At 37.8% G+C, this 24,715-nt stretch overlaps 1 protein-coding gene across 1 annotated transcript in view; it reads right to left on the minus strand.

Annotated features, from left to right (window-relative positions):
* The window catches only part of KCNT2 (potassium sodium-activated channel subfamily T member 2), a 172,798-nt gene extending 164,992 nt beyond the window's left edge, over positions 1–7,806 (minus strand). The window contains exons 1-2 of the mRNA XM_031438358.2: positions 7,724–7,806; positions 4,884–4,978 (exon numbers count right to left, since the gene is read on the minus strand). Coding sequence (XP_031294218.1) covers positions 4,884–4,978; positions 7,724–7,729 — 101 coding nt within the window. The 5' untranslated portion in view covers positions 7,730–7,806. The remainder of the gene's footprint in view (positions 1–4,883; positions 4,979–7,723) is intronic.
* Between the last annotated feature and the right edge of the window lie 16,909 nt (positions 7,807–24,715).

Here is a 24,715-nt window from a genome sequence, read left to right on the forward strand (position 1 = left end):
AGATATTTCAAACTACAAAGCTATAGTAATAAAAACAGTATGGTATCGGCCCACCAAAAATACCCACATAGAGGGAACAAAAGGGAAAGAAAGAAATGAACTCACATGTATAGAGTCAATATGACAAAGGGGGCAAAATATACAATGGAGAAAAGACAGCCTCTCTAATAAATGGTCCTGGGAAAACTGAACAGCGACATGCAACAGAATTAAACAACTTCTTTCTCACACAGTTTACAAAAATAAATTCAAAATGGATTAAAGACTTAAATGTAAGACCCGAAACCATAAAACTAGAAGAAAACATCAGTTTTAGCAATATCTTTTTGGATACGCCTCCTAAGGGAAAGGAAACAAAAGCAAAAATAAACAAATGGAACTCCATCCAACTAAAAAACTTTTCCACATCAAAAGAAACTATCAACAAAATGAAAAGGCAGCCAACTGAATGGGAGAAGATATTTGCAAATGATGTATCTGATAAGGGGTTAATACCCAAGATAAACAAAGATCTTATGCAACTCAGTACCCAAAACAAACAACCCAATTTAAAATTGGGCACTGGATCTGAATAGACATTTTTCTAAAGGAGACATACTGGTGGTCAACAGACACATGGAAAGATACTCAACATCACTCATCATCAGGGAAATGCAAACCCAAATCTCTGCATCACTGCACACCTGTCAGAACGGCCATCACCAAAGACAACAAATAACAAGTGCTGATGAGGATATGGAGAAAAGGGAACCCTAGCGCACTGTTGGTGGGAATGTAAGTTGATGCAGACATTATGGAAAATAGTATGGAAGTCCCTCAAAAAATTAAAAATAAAGATGCCATATAATCTAGCTATTCCATTTGTGAGTATTTTTCCAAAGAAAACAAAAGGCGCTGATTCGAAAAGATATGTGCACCCTTATGTTCACTGTAGCATTATTAACAATAACCAAGAAATGGAAGCAACCTAAGTGTCTGTCGATTGAGGCACAGATAAGGAGGATGTGGGGTATACGTACAATGGCGTATTACTCAGCTATAAAAAATGATGGAATCTTGCCATTTGCAAAATCTTGAATGGACCTAGAGGGTATTCTGCTGAGTGAAATAAGTCAGACAGAGAAAGACAAACAATGTACGATTGCACTTATATGTGGAGTCTAAAAAACAAAACAAATGAGCAAATATAACAAAACAGAAAAAGAATCATAGATACAAACAGATGGTTGCCAGAGGGGAGGTAGTTAGGAGAGTGAGTGAAATAGGTGAGGGGAATTAAGATGTACAAACTTTCAGTTACAAAATAAGTGTGTCACAAGGATGAAATGCACTTCATGGGGGAAAAAGACAATAACAACATAGTATCTTTGTATGATGATGAAGGTGTTCAAAAGATACAAGCTTCCAGTTAGCGGATAAGTAAGTACCAGGGATGTACCGCAAAGCAGGAGGAACATAATTAACATTGCTACAGGTTACATATGACAACTGTTAAGAGGATAAATCCTAAGAGTCTTCATCACAAGAAAAAATAGTTTTCCTTTTATTCTATATTTATAGGAGATGACATTCACTAAACTTACTGTGGCAATTACTTAACGATGTATGTAAGTCAAGTCATTATCCTGCACACCTTAGATGTATATACGGCTCTATGTAAATTATATCTCAGTAAAACTGGAGGGAAAATAAAAAAGCAGTCAGTCCCTGTCTGCTGCCTAGAATCACTCCCCTACATGTCATGACCCTGGTTCTACTTGTCATCTTATTCGAAGGTCAAATGAAGAAACTGCCCTAGCAGAAGTGAGATTGGAGCCAGGGGCATGTTGTGATGCTGTGTTCGTAAAAGTACCAGAGAGAGGGAGACGTTGCCACTGTGTGTAATCTGGCGAGGCTAACTAGAGGAAACAGATATTAGAAATATTTAAGAAGATCAGGAAACCTGAATACATTAAAGCAGACGAAGATGTTTCCTCACCTTCCCTATTAAATATATTTTTAGGCATCCTGACCCAGCTTTATAGTATCATTAATAAATTACTATGCTTGGACATTTTAGAGTAAATTTGTTTGTGGGCTCACATGATAATTCAATCATCTTATATAAAGAGGACACTTGAAGTGGAAAAGTATTTAAATTTTTGGAATGTTCACACCATATACCATGCCCTCTGCTACACCCTTCATTATTATATCCAATCTAATCCTCATTTAAACACACACATACACAACACAAATGTCATAGGGTGATTAATATTATCCTTTAACGACGTGGAAAACAAGGTTAGATAAATTAAGCAAGCTGCCAAAGGGCTCCAAACTAGTACAGCCCTGAGTTTGAGACAAATGATGTACATGTGGACTTTCATGACTTATCATTGCCAGAGACTGCTACTGGTCCACAGTATTCCATTGTTTTCTTTTTATGGCAGTATTAATATTCATCTGGGTATACTGTTCTCCAGCTAGACTATAGATCCTCTGCAGCTACGTTTGGGCATATGATGAAATTCTAATGTAAATTATGCATGCAACATCTGAGTTGTGCCTTATCTTCTTCTAGCCTACAGGCTGGAGTTAGATGTAAAGGCACGACTAAAGGAGCCATCTTGCACCATGGAAATCTTGTTTTGAGAATGGCAGAAAGCAAGATATAAGGAAAGGAAACTCTGTCTCCAACAGTATTAAGCTGATATAACGACCATGGCTAGACCATCTAGGTATTTCCATTTGTGTCATTCTTGTAACTTTGTGTATATTTGTATTTTATGTGTGGTGTAACTCTTTGATAAAATGACCTGTATGATATATCACAACTAATGTAATATTGTTTATATTCTTCTTGTAGATAGCTACACTTTGGATGGTGAATTCAAATAAGACTTGTTCTACCTTACTACAACAATCATGATTTATAAAGATGTTTTGCTTGTAACGCTGGAGAATACACAAAGAAATCAAACTTCACTATCTCCATTCTAGACACTGTAATTTAAAAACATACTAATGTAAGTCTATTGATATGTAAATGTGATTAAAAACAGTAACATGAAGCTAAACATAACTCTATGTAATAATTGCAGGTTAAAAGCCAGACTCATATCCACAAATTGGTGACAGCTTTAACAGTAGATAATGTGTCAAAACTACCACTCAGAGGTCTAAAATTTAAACATGGATAGACACACAACATCAAAAGTAACTATAATTGCAAATAAAACAAAAAATGAGACGCAAATGATATAAGGGACTAGTAAACTGCATGATGGAAATTTCATAGAGGTCATGAAAACCCTTTGTCTAAGGGTTGCATCCCTTGGCATAAGAAAGTGGCAAAATTTGTGTAGCTGCTTCCTTTGAAAATAAAAAGTGCTCAAGAAATAGATGTATGGGCAGAAAGTAAACAGAAAAAATAGAAAGCTCAGTGTGGGTGATGCCTCCAGAATCAAAGCAGTGGACCAAGTGTTTTCCATGTCAAAAGGATTTGCCCTTATTTTAGCATTAAAATTTCAATTACCAAAAATTGAAAAAAAAAAAGGAACCAACTACCGCTTTACTGAATTTACTTCTCAGACTCCCCATAATATTTACAACTCATTTTACTTCTTGTAATTTTCCAGCAATTGAGATACTGGCATGTGCATACGTATATCAAAATTTTAAGTACTTTTCCTTAACTAAAATGAGGAAATTCCTAAGTTATTTAAATAACATAATTATCTTCAAATTAAGAATTTTTTGTGACTTTAGAGGAGAAGGCATTACTGTATTTCAAATTTATGCAGTTAGGTATTTATTAGGTGAATAATAAAAACAATTTGTGAGGAGTAAAAACATTTAAACGATAAGTTGGTGCTATGTCACTTTTAGACGGATATTTTATGTTTAAAGGCATTGAATATCCCATTCTTTAAATATTAAGGATGTAATAAAACATTTAAATCCACTTAATAGAATGATATTAATCTATTCATAATCAATTAATTCTATTAATTCTATTAAATGACTAATAGTATTAACTGAACACCACTGAAGCACAGTAGCTGTTTTATCTATATATTTAAAACTATATTTACTTTCATATGTCTGCAGCTATATTTGTACCCAATAATAGATGGTTCTAGTATATGAGGGCTTCTCCCATTTTAGTACTTCCTAATTCGCTTTTTCTCTTTCTCACTAGGTCAAACCCAGGTCAGAGCACAATTACACATAATTAAGTTGAAATACAGATATATTATCCAGCTCATTTTTTGATTTTCACATTTTGTTCCCTAGTTAGGATCTGCATGAATCCGTATGAGCAGTGCGTCATTTCTCCTTGGATTCCTCTCTAATAGGCAGAGCGGGACTTTCCAGAAGAAGAAATAATTGTTTTCTCTAATAAAGCAAAGTCCCAGCTCCCCACACGGTCAGATGCACCCTTGCTCTCTGCCTGACTGCGCACTGAAGCACCAGGAGAGAAGACACAGGAGGGGACCGTGATGGGCAGTGACAAGTTTTATCAGCAGTGATCCTGCTTTGAGGATTGTAGAAAGATAAGGTTACCTCCATGTCAGCGGTTTGAAGGAAAAATTCTTGTCTGACAACTGTGGCATGCAGTCCAAACTCCTGTGGTCTGGCTGTTTACAGCATCTGGGAAAACCTCAGGGTGGCCTTAAACATCAGCACCAAATGGCAGACGTGCTTTCTTGTTTTTTCTGTAAGACTGGAGTCAGGATCTTACCTTCATTTCTCTAGGTGACCCATTCCATTTTATAGTGAATATTTCTCTATTTATTTATTTTAGCGAACTCTTAATAATTAAAATAGTTTATAATCCTGGTTTTCAGAACTATAGTTAAAATGAAACACAATAAAAACGCTGAGAGGTACACTCTTACCAGGTGAAGATAAGGCATAGTAATGTCGATATTAAAATCAAAACTTGATTAAACATCGCGGACTGTGTACGCTGAATGGCTCTGTGTAGATCGTTCTGAAATAATACAGAACAAGCATATTTTAAATTTTGATAAATACTAAACATTCATGAGTTTCATTACATTTAATACTATGTCTTAGATTTCAACCATCTTGCGCATACTCCACACATATACTTTAAATGGATATACCAGTATATTTTCATGTTTACCTAAGTCTAAAGAAACCTTACTGCAACAGTCATATTATAAAGATAATACTACGGGAGACCACGAAGGCACAAAGCTTCAGTTACTCACCTTACAAACACCTGCAGAGACGCTGCACTGACTTCTCAAAAGCCCTCCATGGTATTCATGCTCTTATGGAAAATTCTTATTTTAAAACTGAACAGTAATATGTTCAATTAAGGGGAAAGTAACAGCTGGATCAAACTACAATCCTATCTCATTCTCTGAATCAGGAAAACATAGCATGAATTATGCCAGGCAATTTATCATAAAAAGAAAAAAATTAACTAGCCAATGAATATTTTTATAATTTGATTTCATTCATATTAAGAGAAATGTGAATTCAAGATATAATTTTGTTTTCCAATTGAAAGACATTAAAAAATAATACCCACTGTTATTTAAGGTGCAAAAAATGAGTACTCACGGTGCTGTGCATGTTATGTGTTATAAACTTCTTGAAGGTAATTTGTAATACAGGTCCCAGTTCACAAGTATGGCCTTTCTATTTGATGTATTCATTCATTTAATTAGTATTTACCCAGTAACTTAAGTTTTAAAAGTTAACCACGAGGAAATCGGCAGAGATGGAAATCGAGTATCTATGCATGTTTATCTTTATTACAAAATCATATTTATTATATGAAGTAATGAATGTTCATTACATTTATATAACTTAAAGTGCAACAGAAAAATGGTTGAATAAACTATATAGCAGATTTTTAGATGCATCCATAAAAATGGTTTGAAGAGGAATATTTAATGACATAGGAATTTGCCCACCACATACTAGGATATGACAAAAAAATCAAATTATAAAATTAAACACACAATTTTGTGTGTGTGTTTTCATAGAAAATATTAGGATGTAAATTATTACTAGTGTTTAACCACATACAAGATTTGTAGTCTTGCATAATTTTTCATTTTATAGTTTTGTTTTATAAATGTTTATAACAAGCTTTTAACCATCTTAATATCAGTATTGCATGAGATAAATAACTTCACCGATGCAATATAAAATCTCAGTGAACCATCATTCTATCTTCCTGTACCAAATATGTAAGCAGAACTGTTATGAAAACAAAAAATTAAGTTGATTAGAATTTCACCTCATCCCTTACTTTCTTCTAGAGGTGCTAATAAACAGAAAAATAAAATTTAGCAACCACAGCAGAGGAAGAGAAGCAAAATACAGAACTGTGATGGAAAATGAATTCTAAATTAATAACGCAAAGCACTAATTTTATTCTCAGCGATTGACTAATGATTCCTCTCTTGGTTAGGTTACTTTTTCCAACAACTAATAAACACATTTAGCCACGAGGTTTATTTTTTTCCTGGTGTGTTTTTTTTCATTAGCAATTTAAGCAAGCTGCATTTAGTGAAATAGTATTTTTTTAGACAGTTAAGACAGCCCAATGTTTCCGCAAACCATCCACAGGTCACACTCTCCCCTTCTTGGCCATGTTTTTCGTGAGTCTCCAGTGGTTACTTAATATAAATGTGAATATTCAAATGTTACCCAAATATTCCTTTTGGCCAAAACTTCAACATAATTTCTGTTTAAAACAAAAAACCATTTAAAAGAAAAACAAGTTCACCTCTGAACAAATTTACTTTCATTGTAAAATTAATAATATTGAGCTCTTACTATGTTTATGCCAGAGACAAGATTTTACACATAAGTATGAATATATATACATAAAGTTTCATTTAATTCTCACAGCAAGCCTTATGCAGATACTTTTATTCTCTTTTGAAGATGAAGAAGTTAGCAAAGGAATTAAATCATTTGCTTATCATATAGTGGACTGATATCAACATTTGTAGAATAAATAGCAAGTGTCTCACAGATCCCCCGTAAGTATGCAGCCTACAGTACAGAGATGTTGGTCACAGTCATAGATCAGTCCTTCCAAACAGGGTCAGCTCAGGCAAAACGCACCTGCGGCGCATCTCTGAGTCCAGCATCTCTTACTTTCTGCTTCCCTTTCTCCCTCCTAACATTCACTCACAAACCAAATCACCTAAATCTAAAAAGGTGACTTTAAATAAGGACATTCCGGCTCCAACACAGGGCCTTGCAAAACCCCACAGATCTGTATGGAATGTGAGACCATCTACAGTTAAGAGCACCCTGACAGGTTTGGGGGTGGTGGGTAGAAGTCATGGGGTAGTGGCAGAAAAATCTGAAAAGAACAGCTCAGTATTACCCCTTGAATCCTACAAACCAAGGGTCCCATTACATCCACCAACAGATTGCCTTGGAAGGGAAAGCTGTTTGTCCTCAGAAGATGGGCTCATTGGTTGGACCAGTTCAAATAACAATTAGCTACTGCTTGGTGATATTTAGAACATCTGAATTATTTTTGATTCCCAGCTCAAAGGCCTCACAAAGGTAATGACTTGGCAATATGGACATTTCACCACTTTTCATTCTCATTAGGACAGAAACAGACTTAAGGTCTATTAGTTTCAACATTTATGCAACATATCACTTTAATTAAGTAAGAAACAATGAAGGGTTGAAAAATATTTTTGTCTTTGCACTTCACATTTATACTTACAATCATATTTTCCAAGGCATGTTTGGCAAGCCAACAATTTAGAAAGACTGGGACAAACAGATTCCTTAAGGAAGGCCAGAATATCTGGAAAACAAATCAAAACTAAACTTTTCTCTCAGAGCAAGAGATCACATCCAGCAAACTGAGAAGAAATGCGAAACAGAAATAGGTTATTCAAGACAATGAAATGATTTAAAATGTGCAGCAAATACTTTATACGATTACTGAAATGCCAGGAGCAGATGGGATCCTTTTATTCACTGTCTAAGTCTTACTTAAGGAAAAATTCTTTGGAAAATTGTTGTAGAAGCAGAAAGAAAACAATCAGCTCTCGCCAGCTGTCAGAGAGAAATAACTGATAATTCCATCAGCGAGTCTTTTAGCGTGACAGTTTACGGCAGACACCACCTCCTTCCTGCAACTTGAGGTGAAAAGTAAGAACGAGGAGACAGAATTTTATCTCTTAATAATATTACCACTCATTCTCTGCAGATGCAAAATACATTGGGGAACCGTATTCAACTGGAATTATATGCAGTGAACCTGTCATTTAATCGAGTGCCAGTCACTCCTCGAGATAAATCACTCAGAATAACTGTCAGAAGTGAGCAGGGCCCTCAGGTAATATAGACTTATATTCATAATATTCCAAATAAAACTCAAATACATAAAAAGTGTTAGAAAACATATTCCCAACAGACATTACTATAACCTTATCAAATAGAGATGGAAACCTAATTTTGCCCTGGGGAAGTGTCGGTCACATACTCCTGGGACTGGAGGTGAACAGGTTCACCGTGGAACCGGTACCCCACGGTGCTCTGATAAAGGAGCAAACTGCTGGTGGTCTGGCTGTTGGCAACTTTCTTATTAAAGAGAATTGGACTTAGTAAATCCTGTGGTTAAATGAGAGAGAAATATATTCTCAGCATGAGAAACTTCTATAAATACTTGGTTCTACTTGGTTTCTATTTTTTCTTAATTCCACAATATACACAAGAAATGGAGTGATTAATTTCTCATCTGTTTAGACAATATTGATACTTGTTTAAATGGCCCTTCTAGAGCATATATTTCTGAAAAGCATTTCATTTTGCTATTCTACTAAGTCTCATTAGTTTTCACTTAATTTCACAACCCACTTACCCAACTGATTTTTCTATTTATTTTTTTAATACCATGATTCTAACCAAAGCTTAAATTCTTTCATCTGAGTTAATATATTATTTATTAGTACTTAAAGACTTTACTTAAATCTAACAACAAAACTATTTCTTTTAAAGATTCTGTTAGGACTTACTGAGATAATGAAGGGAACCGCATTAATTATTTCCAAGATGAAGGGTATTCGTAAAATCTGCTCCCAGATGTTTCCCTTCGAAGAAAGAATGAATAAAAGTGAAAGTCAATTATCCTGAATCCCATTAAAAGAGAAAAAGACAGAATCAGAATTCCTCTAGCAGCAAGGATGCTTACGTTATTAGAATGCCAAATTGTTACTTAGAAATGTAGCAATGACCTTGAGAGATTATTTCACTAAATGTAATTATGCACTCTCAACTTTGTAATAAGTTTAAGAAGTAAAACAGATGTTGATAGTAATCCTCGTATATTGCACGTAACACATTTTAATCATGTATTATTTCATGGAAGAAAAGTTAGTAGTTAATAAAGTTAGTAGTTAATAAAACACATTAAAAAACCTTACAGAATCAATGAAAAAGTGACTCAATCTTAATTTTTCCTTTGCTATTATAATTACATTCACACACTGTAAAGCACATTAAATAGTTTGCCAACACACACACTTAAGAATGCTCCTTGGAATTAACATAGTTTTTAGATTAATAAAACATAAGGGAAGAGTTTTTTCAACCATCTAGATTCTAATCTTCCAACCCACATCACACAACAGTATTAATCAAGCCTGGCTACATAATGGGTGGGGCCCAGGGAAAAATGACAATACAGGGCCTCTTATTCACAAATTAATAATAATTTCAACAAGGTGACATCAGAGCATTAAAACCAGCACAGGCCCTTCTCACTGTGCCTCTCTGGGTACCTGCACTGACTAAGAGGTCACCCCTGAAACTTCCCTGAACGGTAGCCAGCGAAAAAGAACTCAGAACTTCCTCAGCTAGTGTATTCTTCTATGAGAAAAAAACTACTTATTGGAAAGGCAATTTGAAATCTGACCCCCTTCAATTTCGAATTATTTTATGATACTGGCTATAGCATTGGGATTCTCTATTTTTCTTGAGGTCCCAAAGGCTTAAAACATTGCAGTGATGGAAAACATCTCCACTTCGCAAAGCAAGTTCTCGATGGGCCATCGTCCGTGTGCTAAAGTAGTAGGCCATGGGTTTTGCTGTCACTGGCTCATCACCCATCTGCAGGCCGCATAGAAGCAGTGGGGGGAGCAGGTGGAAGACGTGCAAGCAAGGAGAGCTCCTCCGTGCAGAGACCCTGGGTCGGGTCTGCTACACTTCCCTCGTCACCTGGAAGTCAGGGAGCTGGGCTCAGACACAGGGACTGTATTTGGCTGGTGCCTAAACACCTCAAAGAAACAGCAGAGCAAAGAGAAAGAGGGCTGAGATGAACACATGCTACATTTGTGCCAAGGCTAAGACAGAGGCATTTATTTTGGGGGAACCAGATACAGACTCTCAAGAATGCAACTCAGGGCCAGGTGAAGAGTTAACACTCAGGCAGGCAGGGTACCTGAAGGGGAAATGGAACCTTGAGAGTTTGTATTGATATGTTTAATCAATACTTGATTTTAAATTTCATGAAATTTCAGATGAGTTTAGCTCAGGATTCCTTGCGCTGTTTCCAGCACAGTCCTTGACAGCCTGACGGTCCTAAATAAAAACTTTAACTGCATCATGCCAAACACGCTGCTGCTGATTCAGAGCGAAGCAAGTGTGTGTGTCTGTGCATGCCTGTGATGTGGCAAATGATGAACTTCCCTCTGAGGACGAATTTTCACAATCTAAAATTCTACAGGGAGGCTGTGTGCTCATTGCTAAAAATAAATCTATGTTTTTCGGCTATATTCATTAGCTTTAATCCTAAGATCTCAAGTTGTCTCCTGAACTTAAAGATATATTCATAAACTACCTCCCCTAAAATTAGCTGATGAAAAATAAATACAGAAATTATCCCAAAGTGGCACTGGTTGTGAGGGAGTCCCAATGGGCCTACATCATATAAATCCACAGGATAAAAGCAATTATGATGAAGAAAGAACGCACACGTGCAGAGGGCACCACTACGTTTAAAGTGTGAAACAGCACCCAAAAGGCAGGCACATGTCTTTCAAAATTAAGGTAAATACCTGTTTCACTTAATCTTACTTTCCCGAAGGAGATGAAAGGCATTACTCTTCTTCCGAAAGGTAACTTCTTAAAGAAAAAAAAAAGTTTGTAAGAAGTAGCTTTATCTGTTCTAAGTGGGAGAACTCTTGGATTTCTTCTTATTGACAGAATTCAGGAAAATATACACCTTAATCTAACCATCCTACAACATTTGATACAGATGTAACTTTCCTTAACCAATAAAAATGCAGGAAAATAGGTGACTTTCTAAAATGCACCAGGCTTTTACTTTTATCATAAAAGAAAGTGCCAGTTTGGAACTGTGATCTCGGTTAAGTCTAAAAAGCACTTGAAAAATCATAAGACTTGTGGTCATTTAGTTGCTGTCAGCCCAGGCTGGAACAAGGGGCTTTTAAAGAACACTTTCTTCTCTAATATTAAGAATATCTATTTAAAATATTTAACCAAAAAGATGGATAACTTACTTTCTTTCAATGAATTTATTTATTTATTTATTTTGACTGAAGTGCAGTCAGTTACAATGTGTCAGTTTCTGGTGTGCAGCACAATGTCCCAGTCATGCATACACATACATATATTCGTTTTCATATTCTTTTTCATTAAAGGTTATTATAAGATACTGAATATAGTTCCCTGTGCTATACAGATGAAACTTTTTTTTTATCTATTTTTATATGTAGTGGCTAACATTTGCAAAGCTCACGCAGTAACCCTACGGCAGTCCGGTCGTATTTTGTATTTCTAAGTGTAAACTTAACAACATTTAGATTGACCATTTCCACAGCATGGTAAGTGGAATTCCTGGTATCTAGGAGCCAGGTCCTCTGCTCTTTCCCAGAAATAAGCCCACCATGATGTTAAAATTTCAGAATTGCTGCTTTTTTATAAAGTGATTATAGAGAACACAATTGTAGATGTAACAGAAGCCTGCTAGATGTATCAAATTTTTTGTCTTCAGAGGCTTGGCAATGATGCCAGAGTGTGTTTTTGTTTCCTTTTGATTTAATGAACGTGTGTGTATGAACAGAGTTCTACTTTGGAAGCAGTTGTTAAAGACACAGAAGGTGTTTATGGTGACAGAAGAATAAGAACTTTCCTGTTGAGCAGCCCCCATGGCCGTCTCCCCAGGCGGCTCTGACATGAGCGGGACGGCGGTCTAATTCAGACCCGCACTTCCGTACGAGGGAGGACAAAATAAACGGATGTCAGGGGTTTTTGTCAACTACGACCTGCTGACCTCAACACATGCTCTAAAGAGTCTGGGCTCGTTTTGCTTTTACGCATTAGTCTTACATTTTCAAAAGCTAGTCTCCATGATAGTTTAAACCTTTTTAATTGTTAAAGATTAAATCATGCTTGTTTTGGAAGGTCCAACTGTAAGAACTAAAACGTGCTTGCAGACTAATGTATTAGATTTATTGTTCAATATTGCACGTATACGTCTATGCTGCATCGGTAAGTACGTACGTTAACTGTGCGTATCTATACATATGTAAACAAACAGGAGGAAAGTGGATGTTAATTTGCTATTACTATTGATATTTCAGAATGAAAAGTACCAAAGAGCAATACGAGGAGTGAATGCCGCTGCCAATACAGTATCCATTTCTGTGCACCTGTCTACAATTGTTCTTAACAGTCTAACTTGAGAGAAGGACCTCACCTGTGATATGAATTTGCCCTATATGTATGCCATAAATAGTGATCAACTATTTAATCCAGTCATTCCAAAAAATTTATCCAGCAATCTACTGAGGGGATCAAGAGTTCACAAATTCAACTGAATCATAAGGCTAGAAGGTTGTAACACCGTCCTTTTTATCCTTTGTTGTAACACACAGGACTCGACTACCACATACCTTTCCTCCATCCAAGACACTAATGTCTAGGAAGGTCAGAATGAAAATATCAGACATCATCCAGCTCTGCCTAGTGGGTCTTGTACTGCTTTGCACTCATTTCATAAATGGCAGCAATTAATTAATTATAGATGTCAGCACCATATAATTAGAACGGAAAATTCTAATTCCATCTTGAATCTGTGTTTTTTAAATGACTAGGAGCAAAGTGCCAAAGTAAATTTCATACTACTTTTTAGTTAGAATTTGGAGCAAATACATTCCTAAATGCAGATTAATATTTTGGCCAGTTTAAGTATTCGTACACACGCTCGTACAAGTGGAACAGATTTCATTAATTTACCAAAAAAACACCCACATGCCTAAATGTTTAGCATGTCACTTTTTTGTACATCACATTCAACATTCATCACATACTTGAACGCCAAGGAACTTAGAAGATAACTTCTTGGATATTAATTTACTCGATTTTTATTTTATTTTCCAGGTATCCAAAATCCAGATTCGTCGGTCAGTACATATCTACAGAGCCCTATTTTGACAAGAAGGTGTACGAATAGGCCATGAACAGGTCCCTCCTCAACATCTCAGTCTACACTGCCCACCACAGGTAACTTAGGGTTGAGTGACTCCTGTGCGAGTCCTTTTAGTTTCCCTTCTCAAAATATTCCTTCATGCTCCGTTCTCCATCTCGTGTGCTCTGAAATGAACAGAATGCATCCAGGGCTAATTAGTACTGCTCAGCCTCCTGCTCTAGCTTATCCTTGTTTTTTATAAACCTTGCTTCACGCATCATTTTTTCCTGCCCCCTTGACTTGATCTCTTTAAATGATGCAGAATTTTACCATCATGAGGCAATCTTCCGCCTCATTCTACTACTTTGACAGAGCTCCTGTAGCGGGCAATCAACATTCTTCATTTGACAATTTTATTCTCAATTGTACTCCATCCAAATTGGCCTCTTATGGGTGAAAAACAAATGATCCCCTAAATTGTAAACCCAACAGCCTTTTTCGAGCTTCTTACTAAACTCGCCATAGTTCACATGCGTTCACGTTACACTTCTCTTCCTTAGACACTGTTAACATCCTATTTTTGTCATAAATATTAAATCAACCCATGCACATTTTTTTGGAAAGCACTCAATCTTTTCTACCATCAGTCTCACCTTGTTAGATATTGGCATTATGTTCTTTGGGTGGAGTTAATGGAATTTAACAAATGAAGCCAAAGGAAAAAGTGAAAGTTTGTAAAGACTTCTTGCCCTAAATTTAGGATTTAAAAGAAGTCTAGAGGATGTTATCTTCAAAACCTTGCGTTACACAGTGAGAAATTTATATGCTAGATAAGAACCCCCTCAAAATCTTGAGCACCCTTGCTGATACAAACTGTGAACTGAAAACTCGTGATGAACGTGAGAACCATTCCAATGACCCTCTGCCCTTCTCATCTTGTTCTTCTGTCTTCCCTGATCACTCGGTTTTTCCAACAGCCACGATACGCATCCTCACTAACACGGGTCTTCGCTTCTCCACTGGTTACTGCCCGTTCTTAATGGACTTGCGTGCTTTTCTCATCATCTCTGGGACAATGACTGCCAGTAACAAACCTCCCCAGCAAGTCCCAGATTCTCATCTGCAGCTGTCTGCATGTCACATCCATTCGTTTGCCCAAAGATCCCTCAAATTCATCATTTCCAGAGCCATTTCCATGATTCCCTCTATCTCGACCCCAATCTGTTTTTTTTCTTGGTTTGACTGCCATGTCCCCAGCCGTTCAGATTTAGAAAATCTTAAAATTATATTTGACATTTTCATCTCCTCATCTCTTGGTTTCTCTCTTCATGATTTATCTTGCACGGCATCTCTTTATTCCTTTCACGCAGCCAAAACCTTAACTATAAGTAACAACCAAAGAACCGCCCGTTCACTGCCCTGCGTCAACTCCCCACCATATGCTGCTACGCAATTTCTCCACGACGCTGCCCCAAGCTTTTCCACCAACATCTCCCCAGACACCCCAGATTCTGCCCAAACCTAAATACTCAGTAATTCTCCCAGTTGTATGTGCACATTCCTTCTTTTATGCCTTCGCTAATTCTGTAAATCCCCATTGTTCTGCCTTTTCATCTTTCCTTACTGACATCACCGTTTCAAGGACTCTGCTCAAATCAGTCAAGTGCCTTCTCTTCACCCCACGATACGACCGCTCTCTGTGAACCCCCACCAGACTTCATCTGCGCCTCATGAGAAGCACCTATTGTTCTGCCTCATATTATGATTATCTGCGTAATCTTCTCCTGCCCACCCCCCCTTTCTGTATTGTAAACTCATTGAGAAAAGAAGAAAGCACACTGTGGCCCTCTTCATCAAATAGCAGCTCAATAAACATTTGTTAAATTGGGTTAGCCAACTAAGCTTTGCCAAAAATTAAGGGAATCCATTAAAATAATTCCTCACAGACGTGTTTTTCTCCTTCAGTGTTTTTTTGTAAAGATTAGGGGAAGAGGCTGAGAACAACAAAAAGCCAAACCGTTCCATTTGAGCGTGCATATAATGGGTATATTAGCCCAGAGGAATCAGCAAAGTATGTTTAAACCACCAAGGAAGACACTACTATATTACCACAGCTTTTTATCACATACCGGAGAGGTCCAAAATAATTAAAGTGCTTTAAGAAGAGCTTGCTTTATCTCCAGAGCACAAATTACAAATAGAGGAATACTGGGTAAATGATAGTAATGTGTTCTATCAGCAGAAAACTTCTAATGAAAGTAACTTACCTTATAACTGAGATAACCAAGGAGTATTGTTTCAAAGAGACTGATCAGTGCCACCGAAACCTAAAATACAAATTGTACCTTAATGAGAAAAAGCCACAAAATTGAAATCTATATTCTGATTGCAATACTATTAATTTTATAAATATCTGCATATACGTGTGTGTGTGTGTATGATCTAGGAGGCGTCATGTGCCACTTCACCTCCTATGCACAGGTGGTAGGCAGCAGGCTGTCCCAGGTACTCTCTAATACTCCTCAATAAATCTTTTTTTCACTTATTATGACAAATGTAAAAGTGAGACTAGAATAGTCAGACTGGCCGGAACTTGCAATGAGGTTCTTTTGTGTGTGTATTCTTAACACACAATCACTCACAACAACCCCACCATAAATAACACTCTCTCCCAGCAAAGCCACCACCATCTCCAGCACAGCCACCAAAAAGAGCGGTTCCCTTCAGAAGAGAAAACACAAGCTCAGAGCTGAATGGTATTTTCCGTCCCGTCACCCACCTGAAACAAAATGAAATAGCAACATCCTTGCACACTAAACTAAACAGGCCATGTCAGCACTTCGAGACACATTCAGATTTTACGGGAAGGGGCTTTGTAACCAGCCCCCCATTTGCAGCTGGAAGTGCGCGTCCTGCACCCTCCTAGATCCGCCATTCTCTAGACTCTCTACTCCAGACACGATTTTCAGGGCTGAACTACCAAAACGCCCCGATGGCCACAGAAAAAGTCACTAGTAAAGACATCCAACCTATCTTGTGTCACAACTCTAAGTTTTCTAGGGTAGATGAATATAATCAAAACAAGCCTAGACAAGAATTAACTCGGAAACCAAACATATTGTTTACAAATTTGAGAGATTTAAGTCAATCTGCATGAGAAAGCCAGATACCTTGGAGATTTAAATTGACTCCGGTTGGAATGAAAGGTTTGATTTAAGTGAATATGAAGACATAAGGACAATTAAAACAACACATAAGTTCATGACAATAGAAGGAAAATATGTCCACAAGTGTATACAGTAGCCACACGTTGTTAGGACAGAAAATCTGCACTTCTTGGATTTCTCTAAATCATAATCATCCGTACTTCTTTTCTAGAAGTCCACAGTGTTGGAGGATCTCTAGGACAGTTTTAGCATGAATTACTCCAAATCTTATTTGAAAATGAGTATTATTGTTCATTAAAACCATCACTATTGGATCAAAGCAATTGGAATAGATCAAAATATATTTCAAGGTCATACATAACTATTCATAAAAATATTAACTTATTTACAAGTGTGCACCTCACTGATGGAGAATACAGGAATCTAGCTCAGAGATTTAAAAAACTGCGTTTTTAGTGAACCCTGAAATATTTGGAAAGGGTTAACTGTAAATTAAGGACACTGCAATGAAAGCCAGTGTAAAAAAAAAAAAAAAACATAAAACACAACGTGACTTCAATAAAATATGCAATATCCAGATCTAGTAAAAACTTGATTTCATAGTTACGATCACAATGCGCACATAACGGAAATAATTCATTATTGCATATAACATGTGCAGACCTCACAACCATCCTGACATTAAAAGACAAAACAAACATTTGATTTTAAAGCATTTTAAAGGTTGTTTACAAACAGTGGGTCTTAGCATCCATTTCTTCCAGACTCCACTGTCCTCCAATCTCTAATTAGAGACTCCACTCTTTGAATAATTTTTACTTTTGAAAAAATAACAAGTAAAACGTCTCAGCAGGAAAAAGACAGGAGCAGAGGAGATGGGAAGTTGTGAGAAGTCTGCTGGGCATGAAATTCAACAGAAAAAGGAGCAACGCGAGACACAGAGGAAGCCGCTGGGGGACAAGGCCACCACCTAAGCCAGGCCGGCTGTTTTCTGGCCCGTCTCCTCACTGGTGGTCCGAGAAGCCTGTCACACCGGGGCACACTTCTAGTTTTACCGACAACATTACCCGCTTAGGGACCAAGCCCCTGCTATTGGTAATGCGAGCCATTCGTTCATCATTTAACACTTCTTTATCGAGATTCTACCATGGTCCAGACATTGAGAGCATAAGGTTAAAAAAAAAAAAAAAAAGCAAACATGCTTGTGGGCTTTTGATTAATTTTTCAAAGGTTATAGAACCTAATACTTTAGTTGGGGGAAAGCGTTGTGCCTTAAAGCACTGGTTCACTTTGGTTTTCTCCACACCCTCAAAAGCTTTCTGAAGTCCAATCCTGATCATGAGGAAATTCTCAAAAGGCAGAATGCAAGACTCAGCAAATGTGAAGAAAGGGATAAAAACTTTAGTCTAAGATGTGCATCAAGGTTAATTAAACAACACAGCAAAACTCATCTTTAATAGTACTTTTCTCCCCAGTGGTAATATTTCTCTCTAAAATATGAATAAATCCAGGAATAAAAAAAATTGTACCTAACCTGTAAGCCCCATAAAGGCAGACTTCTGTTCACCCAAAAGATATGAGACCTGTGAAAAGAAAGATATGAGATCAGTTTTTCTTTAAGCGAAAAAAGCATTCATTTTAAATTTTTTGATGAGAGTTGGAAATATTAAAATGTTGTTAGCACAAAAAGACAAGAAAATATCAAAACTGAAATAAATAAACTTGATATTGCTTCAATTTTCTTTTTGATAATATTTAATTCTATTCCAGGGGGAAAAAAGAACAAACCTTTTTAATTTTGTTTTCGGTCTCATGTTAATCATGTAAGAAAAGATAATGGGCCCTTTTTTAAGGAGTGATGATGGTGGGAGGGAAAAACCCCAGACCACTTGCTAATCAGCACGTCACGGAAATGTCAGTTAAGGGTCTTCCATAAACTCTAAGATTTCGTTATATTTAACACAATATTTCGGCAATACAAATTCAACAGTGTAAGTAATCAGAAAAAAAAAGTCGTAACTCAAAGGGTAGAGCACATTAATACTTCAGATTTGGATTTTCAGAAAATATTTAATGTACCACCAAAAGCCCTGTGACTGTGGTTAGCATAAAACATTACGCAGGATAGGGAGTAACTGTTCTTACACGTCTCTTAAAAATACTCTTATCTCTGATGTTAAAAATCGTGAATACTCTGCAAAGAACACCAGGCACTCTAGTTTTCTACTAGAGCTTTCACTGTTTATACCTTACCCTGGCCTGCATCACGCGGTGTGCGGTGGCGTCAAACACTAGTCATTCACAGAAACGCATTCTACTCCAGAAAAGACGGAAACAGCTGTACCGCGCTGCCCCCAAATGCAAATAAAAACATACAAGGCGGAACAAAGCCTACTCACTCCTTATAGTTATGAAATAGTCGAGGAATCCCGTAAAAGAATATGTATTTTTAAACCTTTGAATCATTTTCTTTTTGGTAACATATTAAACAAAAACAAAGAGCAATAAACTCTTTAAAATTCTTGTTCTGAACAGGATTGTAAACTTCAGAAGACTATTCAAAGGAACTACCTAGTGTATTAGACTGAAGTACCCTGTCATTCCAGAATGTACCATCTCTCTGGGTAACTGGCATCTTCAAGTGCTCTGAACCAAACCTGTGACCTTTCTCACCAAAACTGGTCCTCCCTGTTTTCCACATCTCAGTAAACAGCACCGAATTCCACTGTGTGTGCTTAGCCAGAAAGTTAGGCGTCATCTTAGACGCTTTCCTCTCCTTTATTTGTAAATATTAAACACATGAGTCACCAAACCTTCTCATTTCTTCCCACCAAAGATTTGTAGAATTTACCTACCTTTCTTCATCTCCACTACCACAACTATTTTAATCTAAATTACCGTTTTCTTTTGCAAATGGACCCTTTAAAAAAACCTACCAACTGGGACCCTCCACTTCCTTTTGCCTTCTACATTTTTTTCTCCAAGTTACAATGACACAGATTCCTTCTAAATGCGTGATAGATCACACCACTCCACTGGGTACTGACACTGAACACTTGTTAATAAGGTAAGGACCGATATTCTTAACCTGGCATCCTCAGACTTAGTCAATTGTGAAATGCTCCTTCTTATCACGGCACTTTTCCCATGCCCCTCCCCCATCCGAGAGCTCCCAGCTCCACCTCCCTCAGGGAAACCTTCCTCACGGTGTCCCCTTGATCAACATGGTCAGCTCATCTCTCAGGCCATGTCACGCCCCACACCTCTCCAGCCATTCATCTCGGTTGTAACCTTGTATTTATTGGTAAGTGTATTTCTTTAATAGCTGTCTCCTCACTAAACTGCAGAAGTTCCACAGGATGGAGTAGGATGTCTATTTCACTCATCATCATGGTCCTACTGTCTTTCCAAGTACATGCCTACAGCAGGCTGGGCGTTCCGTAAGAACAGATGGATGGTGCCAGGAAAGGCAAGACGTGAATGGTGAACTCAGCAACACTGTCCTTTCCAGAACACATCTCTCGTGTATCCTCAGTGCCTTTTGAGAAATCAGACCAAAACTAAGTAAGGAATGCAGGAATGAAGTGGGGTGTATTATATACATGGTTTTGAGAGAAACAGGGTGCTACAAAAACTACAAAAAATTAAGTCGATAGCAATCTCTGTAAAATTAAAAAATACATCGTAAGTCAGAAGTTTGAGAGGATTCTCAAAAGGAAATTGGCAATTAACACTGATTCACTAAAAGCTAACTGTCAAACTAACGGTATTTTCTTTGATCTGACATTGTTTTAATAGGTCTTGAAAGATCATAGAGTCTTTAAATTTAAATAAGGCTTTGAAGAAAAATTTTTTTGGATAAAAGATATGGGATAGGTTTCATAATCCTTAAAAACCATATTTACAGAACTCTAATATGTACATTTCAATGTGAAGTGAGATCGCCAATGTTAAGCTGTCTTTTACACCCATTGACTAGGCACTAAATTGAATAAATCCATAAAAGGAAGATGTACACATTCTACTAAAAAGCTAGTGCCCCAAACTCCTGCATAAAATAGACTTACCACTAAAAAAAGAACGTGGGATCTGATCTGCACATCCCCAGAGAATCACCAAAATCAATGAAGGTGAAGGTAAACTAGCTGCCAGATTTAATTCTAAATGAGGCTTCCATCCCACTGACAAAGAAAGCACTCGGGGGAAAGAAAGCCTGCTCAGAAAGATTTTCTGCAGCCTTATTTATAGCAGGAAATAACCAGAGTCTCCCTGACAAGCCAACAACAGGAGAGTTAAAGGAGCCTCCTCACCAGCAAAAGCAAAGACATCACCACCAAGAAAAAAGTCACTGATGGAAACAACGCGTAGAACACGGCCCTAACCGCATCAGCGTGAGTGTGTCGTACGTGTAAGTGTCTACTGAAAGAGAATGCACAAGAGATTGGTGGTCAAAAGACTAAAAATACTTATTTCCAGGTATTGAGATTTTAGGTAACTTTTGCTCCCTTTGCCTTGCCCTGTGTATTTATATGGTAGCAGCCATGAACCATTTCTAAAATCATAAAAATAAAATGAATTTCACTTTTTTAAATTATAAAAATATATAAAAACAACAAAAGCAAATGTACATTGTTCAGTTATTCTAAATGAACCTAGCGCTACAGATACAAATCACGTTGGAAGCATCACTAGGAAAACTAGAGCCACATCAAGCAATGGAAATAACGTCTGCTGTAGACGTTAAATATGGAAAATTCCTAACGTGCTGCCCCAGCCGCGCTTCACAGCATATTTATTTATGGCAAATAAATACCTCTCCTAAAGGGAAGAGAATGGCTGTTGACAATGTCAGAACTGTTTTGGCAGGAGAGGTGGAGGTCGGGGGTGGGGGGAGTATGTTAACCAGAAGAATGAAGCATCTAGTAAACACACGAAAGTAACAGGGTTGACATGTGGGTCAGAACTGACATCAAAGACTTGTGGGTCTTGACACAACACTGTAAACTGACTATACTTCAAAAGGTACACTTAACAGCTATATATTCCACTTTATGTAAATGATACCTCAATTTAAATAAGGAAAGAAGCCTCTAAATGTAAAACATGATCTCGACTTTATAATGAAAACAGTGTTTGCATATGTACCTGCAGAAGAGGATCTGGAGAGGATTTTTGGGTGGTGGGATTTGGGTGGTTTTTTTTACGCTATCTTCTTTTTTCAACTTGTCAACCAGCATTGTAATAGTTAAAATAAACACAAATGTACAAATGTAAAAAAAAAAAAAAAAAAAAAAACTCGTGGGTCACAGCTCAAGACGAACTCAGGTTGGCAGAGCTCCAAACACAGAAGGCAGGCTTGTGTTGTATGAACAAAAGTGGAATATCCTAAACCAGGAGGAAAACAATAACCCCGTCTCCACCATGACAAATACTAAGAAGTAAGTGCTGGCTGTGGCTCTAGGCACACGCTTTTAAGGACACATAAAACTCAGTGTGTGTCCAGGATCCTGAAGCACAGTAGAGGCTTCACAGTATATGAGGAAGACTGTCCGATAGCTGGGCCCTTTCCAAGCACCGGGCATACTTCGCACCAACGGTCGGGGCTGTGGCAGAGACGAATAGACACCGATCTTTGAGAGAGGGGACTTTCAGAGTCTTTCCATCAGACACACGTGGGCTGAGGCAGAAGTGGCTTTCTATCAACATTCATTTCCCCTTCCACGGGATAGAGTTGTGTGCAAAAAAGTCACTCTGCAGCCGAAGAGGGCATTTCTCAGCCTTTGTGTTGCGGTATGACAACGTAGGGGATTCTCAAATGAGATCTGAGTATGAGATATGAGTAAAATGGATGCTACTCCTTTTTTCTTTTTGGTGGGGGGAGGTGATTCGGTTTACGTATTCTTAGAGGGGGTGCTGGGGATTGAACCCAGGGCTCCGTACATGCTAAGCATGCGCTCTACCACTTTGAGCTATACCCTCCCCAGTGCTACGCCTTTGTCGGCCAAAGAGGTGTATGAGCCTCCTCTGTGCTCTCTACCTTTCTGCAGGCTGACTGCAAAGGATCCTTGGGTCTTAGGACAGCACACAGCCACAGAATGAAAGTGGCATGTGGATATACCACTGAACTTACCACGCGATAGTGTGTCTGCATGTGTGTTTGTGTGTGAGTCACTAGGAACTAGGAACTGACTCGGAACGCCAGCACTGAACTCTAGTACACAAAGAAATTCTTTCGAATTTTTGAGGCTCTATGCTAGAGTGCTTGGAGCAGCTGTCATCTACCTGTAACCAATGTCTACGGCAGAAGAAAAGATCCACCTTAGGATATTCAATCCTATTGGTCATCAGATATTTAAAAACACTGCTGGAATTGTATTTCTCCTTTTCATAGTGGTTACCCTAGAGAAGAAATACTCTTTGGAATTGGAACGTCACCCAACACCCGTGTTTTTCTATTAGGCACTGATTTTAAATGTCAATCCAAGTACCATAAAAAATAAGTAGGTTCACATGCTTCCCCTCTTTGTCTTTATCATGTGATGTTAAAAACTCATCATCGCTTTGACAATTTTTAAGGTGGGAAGGGAGGTGTAAGTTTTGACCCAGTGAAGAACACCAGGCAGCAGCAGGTAACTGGTCAAGGCTGATGGCTCAGTAATCAGTGACATTCATAAACCACATGCTGGGTGTGTTTCCTTTGCTGACGCCTTTAAATCATTTACTATAAACTGTGAGTACATCAGAGTTTGCCATTTGCACAATTTTATACGCGAAAACAGTAAAATTCTCTTCCTGTCCTTCCGTTTGTCCATACCTGTAACATTTGCAAATCAGTTTTGACTCCTGGAAGGGACTCAAAAATAAAGCAAAACAACACAAAATATCTGCAGCTTTATTATGTCAGGGGCCCTAATTAAATAAATCTCTTCTCCGAATTAGCCTGATTATTTTAAAATAGAGCCTGGGCCCATAAAGGCCCCTGCTGTTTTTCATTAAGCAATACTACACCGACAATGGGAACTAAACAGAACATTGTATTCAAAGTGGAGCCATGAGTTATTTTGTTATGCTTTTTAATTGCAGTAATCTGATTTTTCAAATGCATATCCTCTATAATTACAGCTGAACATTCTTACTAATATGGCATTGAGGTTAATTATGGGAAACTTTGCTCCTCTTAATGTTTTCAAGTATTATTTTACTCTGCTATCACCCTCAATACTCTCTCACTCTTAGAAGGATTCTATCATGTCCCATTTTATGATTCTCACGTCTCCCTAATGTACATTTTATTTATAAATCACCAAGTTTTAAAAAACAATTCTAGTGTGTTTTCAGAAGGATTTGAAAAGTGAACCATTTTTAATAACACATAGACAGAAAATGTAATGAATGTCATACTCACTGACGTCTCTGGGCAGTGATCTCCAACTGTCTAAATTGTATTAACACTATCAATAAAACTGTTAAGCATTAATTCCATGAATTCAGTAACATTCACTGACCCACCAAGTCCTATGCAAAGTATGAACGCTACAGGGGCAAATACAACAGGGTCCCCACCCTCGGTGAACGCACAGAGAAAACAAAGAAGTGAACAGTGAAATCAAGGGCAATGTCTTAAGTGTTGTGACAAAAATATAAAAATACGTGGGGGTCGCTGGGAGAATCCCCAGGAACCACTCCTAACCCAGAGCGAAATCGGGCTACAGGGCATGATGGCAACTTAGAGCTTCAGATTAGGTTTTATCCAATAAATTGTCATCCTGTTGGTCCAGGGGTCCTGAGAGAAGTTGAAAAGGGTGAGTGGTGAGGGACAGAAGTGGAAAACAAACTTCCAAGAACTGGGACCCGAATGTTCGAAGGCCCAGAGTCTGTGGAAGCAGAGCGTGTGTAAGGAGCTCCAAGCAGGTCAGCGTGGCTGGAGGGAGAGGCTGGTGAGGCGAGCACAGGTCAGATTAAAGAGGACCTTCATTTACTCACTTCTTATGCAATAAATAACGACTGTGTCCTCTCCGCGCCAGGCAGAGGAATCTCTGAGGAGTCAGACAATAATAACCCCGTGTCCTCTTGGAATATCTGTTGTATAAAAAGTCAAGGCGATGGAGAA

The sequence above is a fragment of the Camelus dromedarius genome, chromosome 21 (genome assembly GCF_036321535.1).
Source record: "Camelus dromedarius isolate mCamDro1 chromosome 21, mCamDro1.pat, whole genome shotgun sequence".
NCBI classification, from domain to species: Eukaryota; Metazoa; Chordata; class Mammalia; order Artiodactyla; family Camelidae; genus Camelus; species Camelus dromedarius.